Below are 12,996 nucleotides of genomic sequence, written 5' to 3'. Positions count from 1 at the left end.
GATATATTAACGGCAATGTATTAGTTGAAGTTGACAATAAATTAATAGAAATTCCGATTTATTTTATTACTCCATTATATTTAAATAATATTTAATTTTTTTATTTCGTAAGAAATGATAGTGACAACGAAGCAGTCAAGAGTCCAGACGATGAATATAAAAAGAAACTAAACAGAATTAAATCAAAAATATGTTATTACAAAAAGAAGCCGCAATGTGGTGAGGTTGAAAACGATAAAGAAATAATCGAAAAATTAGAAACTTACCGTTCAATCATTAAACTGAGTGAAGCAAAAATAAAAGAATTTAATAGAATAAATAAATTGGTTGGAAGAGATGAATTTAATAAAGATGAATTTTTAACTCTATCCAAACTTAATTTTTATTCCTCTTCGACAACATCTCTCTTTCCATCATTACTGCATAACCGCATTTTCTCAGTTTAAGTGGTTTGTTATTTTTAGCAAGTTCTCGCATCATTTTTATCATTTCCTCCCTTGTTATGATTCGTGGTAAATTTTGAGCTTGTGGGGTATTCATTTATGATAAAAATAAAAATTTAAATTATGCTGTTCTAAAGTTTGTGACAACATGACATTTTGACAACAACACGAGAGGAAGGCAATAATGACTTATTTTTGAAGAACTGAAGGTGTCACCAGGTTGTCATGTTGACGACATGACATTTTGACAACAACACGAGAGGAAGGCAATAATGACTTATTTTTGAAGAACTGAAGGTGTCACCAGGTTGTCATGTTGACGACATGACATTGTGTCAACAACACAGGAGGAAGGCAGTTATGACTTATTTTTGAAGAACTGAAGGTGTCACCAGGTCACCATGTGTCACCAGGTCATTTAACTTCTCTGAAAAAATGTGACAACATGACATTTTGACAACAACACGAGAGGAAGGCAATAATGACTTATTTTTGAAGAACTGAAGGTGTCACCAGGTTGTCATGTTGACGACATGACATTGTGTCAACAACACAGGAGGAAGGCAGTTATGACTTATTTTTGAAGAACTGAAGGTGTCACCAGGTCACCATGTGTCACCAGGTCATTTAACTTCTTTAAAAAATAGTGACAACATGACATTTTGACAACAACACGAGAGGAAGGCAATAATGACTTATTTTTGAAGAACTGAAGGTGTCACCAGGTTGTCATGTTGACGACATGACATTTTGACAACAACACGAGAGGAAGGCAATAATGACTTATTTTTGAAGAACTGAAGGTGTCACCAGGTTGTCATGTTGACGACATGACATTGTGTCAACAACACAGGAGGAAGGCAGTTATGACTTATTTTTGAAGAACTGAAGGTGTCACCAGGTCACCATGTGTCACCAGGTCATTTAACTTCTCTGAAAAAATGTGACAACATGACATTTTGACAACAACACGAGAGGAAGGCAAAAATAAATTCCAATCATACTTTATAAAGCATCATTTACAGGTATTTCATCGTCAGTAAATGAATCCTCATTATCGTTTAGTTCAACCTGTTTATATAATCCTTTCATTTCTTCTTTCAAAACATAACACCATGTTTGTTTACCATCTATTCTGATCTGTTTCCTATCACATTTATCCTTAATACTCATTTGAAAGTTTTTGTCTTTCATGTCTGATGGTTTGCAGAATAGAGCATTTTTACATGTCATACCTGCATTCAATTCATCATAATGTGTATTTATCCATACATCTAAAGGATTTGTTGATAATTCAATTAAATCTTGTTTGGCTTCAGTCATCGGAATGATTCGTACATTAAATGATGAAAGGTCATATTGCATAAAATATGTTAAAAGGTTATCATAAAATTCCTTTGTGCATGAATCCATTAAATTCTTGAAGTAATCAAATTGACCCTTGAATTTACCATTAACTCTTAAAACTACATATCTTCTGTCTCCAACTTCAATTTTGACAGGGTAAACGTTATTAGTTACGAAAATGAAGTTTGCAACGTTCTGAGCAGTTCTTCTGGGTTGATTCTTTTCATTAATTCTAATCTCATTATCCGTAATAATTGATTTCAAAGCGTTGAAGTTTGCGAGTCTGTCTTCACCTACATTCTTGAGTTCATTAAGTACAAGAAACATTTTATTTTCAACTACTGAGTTGAAATTACCCGTTAACTCACTTATTTCAGTAATGTTTTTGCATGAATAACCAGCGAGAAGTTCAGAAATAATGTCTGTAAATCTGTTTTTACCTGTTCCCTGAAGTCCTTTCAAAATAATTGCTGTTTCATTCTTGATTCCAGGATGTTGAATCATTGATGCAATCCAGCCGAGTAGGTATTTATACACTTCATCGTTATTATCACAAATGGCTTCTTTAATGAAATCCATAAACATCTCAATTTTTGAGTAATCAAGCTTTTCAAGAATGTTGTATTTATAACCTTGAAACGTTGAGAAAACATCTGGGGAATCAGATTTAAAGCAAACACCCTTAACGGTTAATGAAGACAATTGATTTAGTAGTACGTCCCATGCTGTTATTGTTTTACCTTCTTCATTAAATAATTTAATCATTTGAGTGACTCTTTCATGTTTGACTGAAGAACAAATGATATTTGATTCATTTTGTCGTGGATATTATAGTCCTTTTGAATGAAATATTTGTTTCCACAATCTACAAAACGGATTACACGTGATAAATCCTCAATTACTTCAGAACTGTTTTTATACTGATGATTTTCAGCCTTGCGTCTAATATCTGTTATCAAAAACGAGTCATCAAGTTTTATATCAAATGTTATTTTTGGCTTACGTAATAAAGGCAAAACATATTCATCATAATATTCCTTTTGATAAAGTTTTAGAATCTTCACCAAAACAAATGGAGAAGTCATTAAATATGCATATCTATCACGTGCTTTTTCAAAATTACTTTTTGCATTTTCTGTTAAACTGCAGAAGTTATAAACGTTATCGTAGGCTTCATTAATTAAATGATTAGGTAACGAATTAATAGCTTGAAACAGTGTGAATAATGTAACTTCTTTTTCTAAATTCATGTTTCCACCATCATTATGTACTTCAAAATCACAGATGCCATCAACTATGCTCTGGGCAAGTTTATCGTCAATGTTTACATCTTTGTTTTCATTCATTATATTCTTTATTTCTTCATTCTTCTGTTCAACTCTTACCTTAATATTCAAATCATTTAATATATCATTCACTGTTCTAGTTAATGTTGAATCATAACTTCCGAATGAATGAGTATGTATTGATTGGTTTGATGCATTCTTGCGAACTCTTGAATCAGCCATAACACTAAAGAACGTTTTGAATCATCCATTGAAGTCATGATATCAATATCATAATCATTGCAGGAATAACATTTAATCATTCTGTTCGAAACTGCATAGAAGAAATTAGTGTTGCAATAAATGTGAAGACCTCCTGAACGGTTTTAACGATAACATCTTTATCCGAAAGTTTTGATAAAATGTCTTTTCTAACTGTTTCTTTAAGTTCATCATTGTATGATTTATTGATATCAACATCTATAATCGTTAAATTCGAAATTTTATTTACTAATAAAGCTGTACCAGTTTTCCTTCCTCTTCCTCCATCATATTTGAGGTAGTTATGTAAATCAATCTTGTTTTCATTAATTCTTTCGTTGAGGGTTTTAGTTTCTGCCACAACTAATTCCTCAACTAATGAATCAATAACTTTTTCATCAGAAACGATAAAGTTGTTGTTGTTGTTTGTTGCTGTCATTTATATAGGAAAAAAAATAAAAATAATTTAAAACTAACCTTATTTTTGGGCTGCATCATATTTCCGTCACTGTTGTCAAAATGTCATGTTGTCACTATTTTTTAAAGAAGTTTAAATGACCTGGTGACACATGGTGACCTGGTGACAACCTTCAGTTCTTCAAAATAGTCATAACTGCCTTCCTCCTGTGTGTTGACACAATGTCATGTCGTCAATGAACAACCTGGTGACACCTTCAGTTCTTCAAAAATAAGTCATTATTGCCTTCCTCTCGTGTTGTTGTCAAAATGTCATGTTGTCACTATTTTTTAAAGAAGTTAAATGACCTGGTGACACATGGTGACCTGGTGACACCTTCAGTTCTTCAAAAATAAGTCATAACTGCCTTCCTCCTGTGTTGTTGACACAATGTCATGTCGTCAACATGACAACCTGGTGACACCTTCAGTTCTTCAAAAATAAGTCATTATTGCCTTCCTCTCGTGTTGGTCAATTAAATTTATTATTGAATCATAATTATCAGTTATGATATCGCGATATATTTTCATTAATTCAGAATTAATGTCTATTTTATATGGGTTATCAAGTGGTGCTGGGTATGTTGGATAAGTGGGAATTTCAACAGGTTCTTTACCTGGTTCAGCTAAAATGATTGGGTCTCCATCTTCTTTATTTTGCTCCTCCTCCTTTTTCGGTAAGTCACGAGTTAATAAATTTGGTTGAGTTGCTGACCTTGTTAATTCAGGACTAACATTAATTTAAGCATTTTGAATAATTTCGTGATTTATCATCATTTACATTATAACCAACCGTAATCTCTGCTTTTGCGTTTGTGTTCTTTGTTGACTTGTGAAACGTCTTTCTCATTTATAATTGAATAAAAAAAAGAAAAATATATTTAAAGTTTTATTTAGTTGTTACGGTAATATCCCAAGGTTCCTCCTTGTTTGCTTATACTTTCTTTTAACTGCACCAATTATGTTATTGATAATGGTTTGAGTTTCTTCCAGTCTTATTTTATCATTTACAATATCTTTAATCATTTCATTACATGATTCTTAAAACCATCCGATTTTTCTAATTTACGTCTATCACTTTCTTTAATTAAATCAAAGTTATAACCTTGTTGAGAATAAAGTGGTTTCTTTATCAATTCTTGAACGCTTCTGAAAGTGAGATGAAGAAATTCTTGCCACTTGAATTGGTTTAAATTCTGCTTTCATTGCTTCTTTCTGTTCATTGAACACTGGATCGAATAAAGCAACTTTAAAGAATTTCTTAGCTGGAATTTCAGGTCTCAAATTTGCATATTGACCATCAAACTGATTAACATATCGTGGTAATCCATCCGGTCCCTCTTCAATAGCATTTAATTTTTCATTGAAATAAGAATATGGAATAAGATGGTATGAATACTTTGGACCATTTTCACCTTCTCCAATGTATTGTTTAACAGCTTTTCCATTTTCATCAAATTGCAAAGGATAACATTCATTATATGCTTTACGTTTAGGATAATCCGTCATTGTTAATTTATACCCATTTATGACTTTAATATTTCCTTGACCATCAGTAACGAAAAACTTCATTTATACCATCAGGCTTTCCATTTGGTCCTGTAATGTCTGCTTCATGTGCTTCCCAATTTGGTCCATGACGTTTGGCATATGCTTGAGCTTCTGGTAATGTTAAAACGTTTCTCATTTGTTTAACATCCTTTGAAGACCGGCAACAATGTGGACTAATTCTTTCATTCCGTCTGGAACTTTCATAGTTCTACTATATGGACCCTTTTTGTTTGTCCCTTGTTTTAATGGAACCTGTAGAAGATTTGCTATTTCTGTCATGTTTAATTATAAATAAAAAATAAAAATTAATTATAAAAAAGTTATTCGAATTTAATGGAACCTTTATTTAAATCAACTATTATTTTTCCATGTTCACCTAATTGTTGATATTGTGTGTAAAGTTCATTAATGCTCATTGGTAAATTCACTTGATAAAGCATAACGTTCAACTGTTGACGACTAAACCCACTGAAAATGAAAAGGGTGGACAGGTTTGATTTAATGTTTGTGCTTAATGCTTTAAAGTATTGAACAGCCATGAAGAATGAACACTGAATGTGTCGACATTGAGTTAATAATTGATTAAAATATGATTTCTCATTAGTTATTAGTTTTGATTTCACTGCATCATCTAGAAAAATGAGTGAATGCAAAAATTCTTTATCAAAATTTGAAATAGAAAGTGTTTCAAATAATTCATCCCTTTGTTTATCAATAATTTTATCCTCTAATCCTTGCTTCTTGATTGTATTATATAATTCTTTATACATTAAAAAGTTTTTTAAATAATCTTCTGCTTCTTCTTGTGATAAATAAATAATTGGAATTTTTATTAAATGCTTTAAAGATTCAAATGTATCATCTGAAGGTGAACCTGAACGGTTGATATAAATTAACACATGTGAATGGGGAAGTGTTAGCAATAATGATAATTTGTTTTAATATCGTTAATGTTTTACCTTTATTTTGTTTACCAATTGCTGCAGTGATTGAATTTAAGTAACATTCAGAATATGGAATTTTCATTAATTTTTCCTTAGATAGAGCATTTTTATTATCACTCAATGCTTCATTAATCATATCATCTATGTAGGTATTATATACATCTGTTAATTCTTCAGAATTTAAATCCATTTAATCAAAAATAAATTTATAATTTTAAACATTTCTATTCATCAATATTTCATCATATGAACTTCTATACTGTGGTGGTGTACCTGTTGGATGATATTTCAAACCTTCATCCGGTGTCCATGTCCAATATGTAGTCCTAGTAAACCAAACCTGAGGAGGATTTGTCACCTTTGAACAGTAAGTGTCATTTTCACCCTGAATGATTGGATAAGCTTTCACTTGTACTGTAACTTGTGAGTTGAAAGTTTCTAATCCATCAAAGAATATACCCGCTCCATCACGTTGAACTGGAATAGTGCATAAGAATGAAGTTTGGTCTTTCCATGTTCTAGCTAATGGTGTGCCATCATCTGCATTCAGTGGTCTAGTTAATGAGTCCTCGTATTCTTCTGTGCATTCATTCACTCCATCTAAATCTGAAGCTTGAAGCATACGTGTAAAGAATATGTCACCCACTGTGGTCATCGCTTGATCGGGGAAGTTTCTGGAATCTATAGTGACCTGAAGACCTCGAAGCATTGGATTTTCTAAAACTGTTCTTTGCATTGCATTCTTCGGAAATGTTAACACAACATCTGTAACATTATGAAGAGCGTATGAGAAATCAGAACTGATACCTTCAGGAGTGATGCAACCTCCATTTAGTGAACGAACGTCAATATGTTGAGCTGGAATCATGAATGGATCTTCCTTACTGAATAAACGTGGTATTGCTTTAACTGATTCTTCAATTAAACCATATCCTGGTGTAATGCATTTATCCTCTAAAACTTCCATCTTTGTGCATGAAATAATAACATCTTCAACCGTTGCGTCAGCAGATGTAGCGGCTAAGCTTGTAATTAATTTGGTAGGAAGTCCGATTTGTTGGAATTTGCGATCGTATTTATAAACATGATTCATAATCTTTTCATAATTTTCATCAGTTATCTTTTCATAAACGTAATTTTGTAAATCAGCAACTCTTAACGGGTCAACCTGGCAAAATACCAAAGTATCCCTGAAAACATAATATTTCAAAATGATTTCACCAAATGATTTGGGATAATCATCGAACGCCTGAAATGCTAACAAATCATTTACCGGAATAATCATATCAAAAGTGACATCAACTTCTTCATTTGCTTTCTTGAAAACTTCTGAAGGGTCAATATATTTACCACATACTGAGTTATCATATTTTTGGACATTGTTATATAATGAATGAACAAACTTTTTAACTTTCCTTTCTGATTTTGGTTTATATGTTGCAAATGCGAAAGATTCACGGGCGCAATCCATCTGAAGATAACCGGCATCACCTCTTTCGGTTTCTACTTCTAATTGTTTAAAGCTTTGATTTGATGATTTGTAACCAACGAATAAACGCATGCATTTAAAAGTGGCATCACATGTGAAAGCTTTATTTGAAACTAGAGTTGCTTTAACTTTGCGTTTAATATATGTGTCACCTAATTGGTTCACATCATGAGCCGGATTTGTAATTCTTAAATGAGTTTGTTTATCATCAAAATATGGAGTATCAGAGTCATAACATGAACTTTCAAGTTCTCTATAATATCTTCTACCGTCATTCTTTGCGAATATTTCATTTATCTTTTCGAATGAATGAAATACATTTCCATTAATCGGTTTAGTGTTTGGCACCAAATAGTTAGTCGTCATTTATGATGAAATAAAAAATCAAAATTAAAAGATGAAAATGAATTTTTAATTTTAATGAAATAATCAACTATGGCTGCAGGTATATTTAAAAAGTTATGGGATAAAGTAAAAAGAGGAGCGCATAAAGTTTGGGAAACAATGAAGAAGGGAGCAAATTGGATATTTAAGAATAAAGAAGCAATTAGTGACGTTGCAGAACAAATAGCACCTAATGTTCCGGTAAGGGAAGTATTAAATAAAGGAGATAAAGTTTATCGTCGACTACAACCGATATTGAGATAAAAATAATATTTATTTATTTTTCCACTACTTTCCTCCTATTTTATTAAGTATTCCTTCAGCAATTCCACCAACTGCGTTACCTGCTTGTGCTCCCATCGCTGGATTACCTGCTTTAGCACCTAATACTCCACCTATGATAGTTCCTGCCGTTTTCGCTACTGGTGCCAAAAAGTTTGCAATGGGTTTTATTATTTTCTGATGAACCCAACTTGCAGCTTTCTTAATTCCATCCCATAATTTTTTAAAGAATCCTGCAGCCATTTCTGATTTAATATTAATTAAAAAATATATTTCATCACTTATATTCTAATTTTTTATTTAATGATAAATGAAACCGATTTTAAAAATAAATGAAACAGAGGAGGAAGAAATAAATGAAAGTGAAAATGTTCAACAAAAAATAAACGTTGTTAAACCCATTACTGAAACAAAAATTTTTTCATCTGTTGAAGAATTTAATGACTATTATGCTAATAATAAAAAATTATTTGAAGAATTGACAACATGTAAATTGAATAAAATGTTTAAAGTTGATGGATTCAAAATTTCAAAAATAAAAGGTGTTGTTAGTTTAAAATCTATTCCTCAATCAAGAATCACCTCATTAATGAAAATTGATGATTTAACAAAAAGAATAGAAATTATTGAAGAAAGAATGAATCAAATAATTGATTTCATAAATCATGACTCGTTGAGCCCGGGTCCTTAAAGTCCAAGACACAAAAGTGCCCAGGACTTAAAGTCCATCACTGAGTTCAAGGTTATATTCATCAAATATTTCATTATTAAATGCAACTTCTGCTAGTTTATTTATTTTTTCAATACGATCATTTGAAAGTCTATCGTTTAATTTTTTCTGAAGTTTTTCGTTACCAAGTTCTAAAATTTTACATGGATGATATGTAAATTCATGAAATTCTTTTTCCTCAGTTTTGATCATTAATTTACAAAGAACTTTTGTGGTTGGAATTCGTTTGAACCATTTATCCTTAATATTTGTTATAAATTCAATATCTGGAATTAATTCCCAAATTTTTGCATTTTCAATTAATTTATTATCAAATGCAAAAGCAATGGGTTTAATATTAAACTTACCTTTATAATATAAACTTTCTACATAATCATCGAAATAAACATCTACTTGTTTAACATTTTCAAGAATTGGTGAAAGAGCATCCATTAATTGATTGACGGTTACGAATCTTGATCCACTCATTTATGTAAGAATAAAAAAATAAATTATTCATAAATGTCAGAAGAAAATATTTAAATAAATTATTTAAATTTTTTACTCTATTCAAGAATTTTATTTTTGATATAACTCATTGAATTCAAAATTTTTTAAAAAAATTGACACCATATTTGGAATCTATGCAAAATATATTCTTTTTATTAATGATAATATAGGAATTGTAGGAATAAAAACTTTTTATAAATTATTCATAAATTTTTAAAATCTGCTATTCAGAAGTATGTTCAAAAATCATTCAATTATGTGAGATTCTTACGATTACAAAAAAGGTCACACAACCCGCACTCATATACTACTATTCTGGAACCGCATTATGTAAACTTTTCTGTCATCGTGTTCTCTTCATCATATTGGAGTATTTACGAGATCTATGAATACATAGACAAATGGAATGAAAGGTGATATTTGAAATTGAGTCCAATTCGATTAGGTATATTTCTGAAATGGTGCGATGCATAATGATGATTTTCCGATTTCAGGGATTAATATATATCATCAACATGCTTTATGATTAATAGAGGGAGAAATTAAGTAAACTGAGAGGAATTTTTGCACAATTCTACCATCACATGCTTATTCTAATGATTATTTTCATAATAAATTTGATAATCAACTATTTTTCCTATCAAATCTACTATATCGAGTTTTTTTCAATTGTATTACAATATAAAGAATTGCATTGAACGATATACTCAAGCATATAAATATAGATTTATCAATGTTGATTGGAAATAATGCTTTAATGGAAGAAATATAAACACAATTTCGCCAATAAATGATATATAAGAATTAATTGTGAAACAAATTGTATATTTATATATATGCGACCATGAATAACACAATGATTTTTCCTCAATCCCCAAATGAAAATTTCATGATATAATAAAAATTTAAAAATAAATTAAATAAATGACAATTTTAATATGAAAATATGAAGAAAAGGAAAATTTGGAATTATCAACATGATTTATATTTGAAGTAGATGCTAATGAATCAAATTTGGTATCTGTAGATTTTAATTATTTTGGCTCAATAATTATAAAAAATTAAATTTTAAAACTCCTTGATTGCAGTTTCAATCCAGAAAATATTATTGTTCAAATTCCAATGCAATTAATCCACGCTAATTGAATTTGCTCATTTTCACACTTTTCCATATCATATGTAGTATTAAATAGATAGTGATAGTGCCATAATCAATAATTTGAAATTGAAAAGAATGTTTATGAAGTCTAAGATTCCGAACGATACAAGTTTGAATAATTTTCCTTATTGTATCGTTTTAAATTTTTGATAGGTAACTGTAGTCATTTGAGATTATCGATAAAGTGAACAGATATGAATTAAAACATTATGCATGATATCGTATATATTTCTTATAAATTTGTGATCAGATCAGCTGTCAGATTTTCAAATGCAATTAAATCATAATAATACACTAAAATATTTGGTATTTAATGAAACTTGCACGTTTCAAGCAGTTTTGGAATGCAATCATCCGAGCACTTTCATATACATATGCTTAATGATAGTTTTAATTCTTCCGTTTTATTTTTATTCGGCAAAGATGATGAGAAGACTTAAATTTCAACTCAGAAATCAATTCATGCCTGGACTATTTTATGCCTTTGCAACAGGAATCTACAATGTCTGATATTGGTACGATCAATATGTTTTATTTTATGATTTCCATGAAGAGGATGATGATTTTTATAATAGATCTAAGGGCATTTGGGACGAAATTGCTAAACTTGCATTTGTTATGTTTTTACACCAGATTGCTACAGTTTTGATTGCATTTAATATTAAATGGGCAAAATATCTGAAATATTTCAATATTATATTCTTTCTGATATATTTGTTGCGCTGTTTCGGTCAAATATTCTATACAATCTCAGGGAAAACAAAAAATAAAATAATTCAAACACTTCTTCATGATTCTGGTATATTTTATCGACTATTTTATAATTTTTTATATTTGTACTCACTAGTTCTTCTTAATATTTGTTTTGTTTTATCAAATATCAAAGATTTTATTCCAAAAAAGTTCCACATTCCAATTTACCTTTCAATATTCTTTTTCGTTCTTGGTCTTTTGGTGACTACTGGAGCAGACACATTTTATGAATCTAATATCATCTGGAGATATTGGTTTAATAAACGAAGTAAATTAAATTATATAAAATTAGCAATACAGATAGTTCTTAACTTCTGTTTAGAAATACCAACGTTGATTATTTTATGAATTTTATCCTCAAATGATTTCGATGAAGAAGATGACACAGCATCATCCATGATTTCATATGCAAGCTTATTAGAAGATTGATCATATAAATTATATATAATTGTTGTAAATTTAAATTAAACATGCATTTCTTACAAATTTTTAAACATATGTTTCGTTCATATTGAATACTGATGTAGCTTTTTTTACCAGACAGCTAATTTTGATTCTATTTTGAAGGAATGGCTAAAAACATTTGAGACCGTCAAGATTGAGAGATCCGATAATTTTAAGGTTTCCACAATTTTTTGAATGAATAAAATTTATATTGTTGAACATTCAATCTAATGCACAAATCTATAATTTTCATTGACTTATTGTAAAGCTTTCAATTTGGTAAAATTTTTTTATGTTAAATCTCACTCTCCTGACAAATATCACAGCATCTAGCTCGGTTTGCCAATTTCAGACATATGGCTACTGTAAACATCCTAGTACATTAATATATTTCTGTGTAATGATAGCTCTAACTTTACCGTTTTATTTTTATTCAGCAATAATGATTAGAAGATTAAGATTCCAATTACGTAATCACTTCATGCCAGGGTTGTTTTATTCATTTGCGATTGGAATTTACCTCGTATGGTATTGGTTTGATCAATACGTTTTTTATTACTATATTCATCATGAAGTTCATGATTATTTTTATTATTTGCGGGGTATTTGGGAAGATTTATCAAGACTTGCGTTTATAATGTTCTGTAATCAAATTGCTTCGGTTTTACTTGCATTTGATATTAAATTTGCAAAATTCTTGAAGTACTTCAATTTGATATTCTTTTTGATATATCTAGCGCGTTTATTTGGTGAATTTTTCTTTGCAATCAATGAAAAAACAAATAAAAAATGGCGAAATAGTCCTTTCTTTAAGGACCATGGTCTTATTTATGAACTACAATACGGATTTTTATTCACTTATGCATCAATTCTACTCAATATATGCTTTGTATTATCAAATGTCAAAGATTACCTTCCAAAGAAATCCCATACACCGATATACGTTTCAATTTTTGCTTTTATTAGTGGAATATTTGTACTCTCGGAATTAAATGCTAA

The 12,996-nt window shown here is 30.0% G+C and overlaps 2 protein-coding genes and 1 pseudogene across 3 annotated transcripts, besides 1 other annotated feature; all 3 read right to left on the bottom strand.

Moving 5' to 3' along the window:
- Positions 1 to 6,343: part of a mobile genetic element that runs on past the window's edge.
- On the bottom strand, positions 4,208 to 4,622 carry TVAGG3_0886320 (annotated as a pseudogene). The gene has a single exon. A coding segment is annotated over exon 1 (415 nt).
- Positions 6,344 to 6,481: 138 nt separating the features above from the next.
- Positions 6,482 to 8,122, bottom strand: TVAGG3_0886300 (uncharacterized protein; the record flags this gene model as incomplete). The annotated part of the gene is made up of 1 exon (XM_051250657.1): positions 6,482 to 8,122. The coding sequence occupies one exon, from the start codon at positions 8,120 to 8,122 to the stop codon at positions 6,482 to 6,484; it is 1,641 nt and encodes a 546-aa protein (XP_051086132.1).
- Positions 8,123 to 8,428: 306 nt separating this feature from the next.
- TVAGG3_0886290 (N-acetylmuramoyl-l-alanine amidase family) lies at positions 8,429 to 8,665 on the bottom strand (the record flags this gene model as incomplete). The annotated part of the gene is made up of 1 exon (XM_001285315.1): positions 8,429 to 8,665. One exon carries the CDS (start codon positions 8,663 to 8,665, stop codon positions 8,429 to 8,431), a length of 237 nt encoding a protein of 78 aa, XP_001285316.1.
- Positions 8,666 to 12,996: the final 4,331 nt, after the last annotated feature.

Source organism: Trichomonas vaginalis, chromosome VI (assembly GCF_026262505.1).
Source record: "Trichomonas vaginalis G3 chromosome VI, whole genome shotgun sequence".
Lineage (NCBI taxonomy): Eukaryota > Parabasalia > Trichomonadida > Trichomonadidae > Trichomonas > Trichomonas vaginalis.
This window is presented reverse-complemented; position numbering and strand designations above follow the sequence as displayed.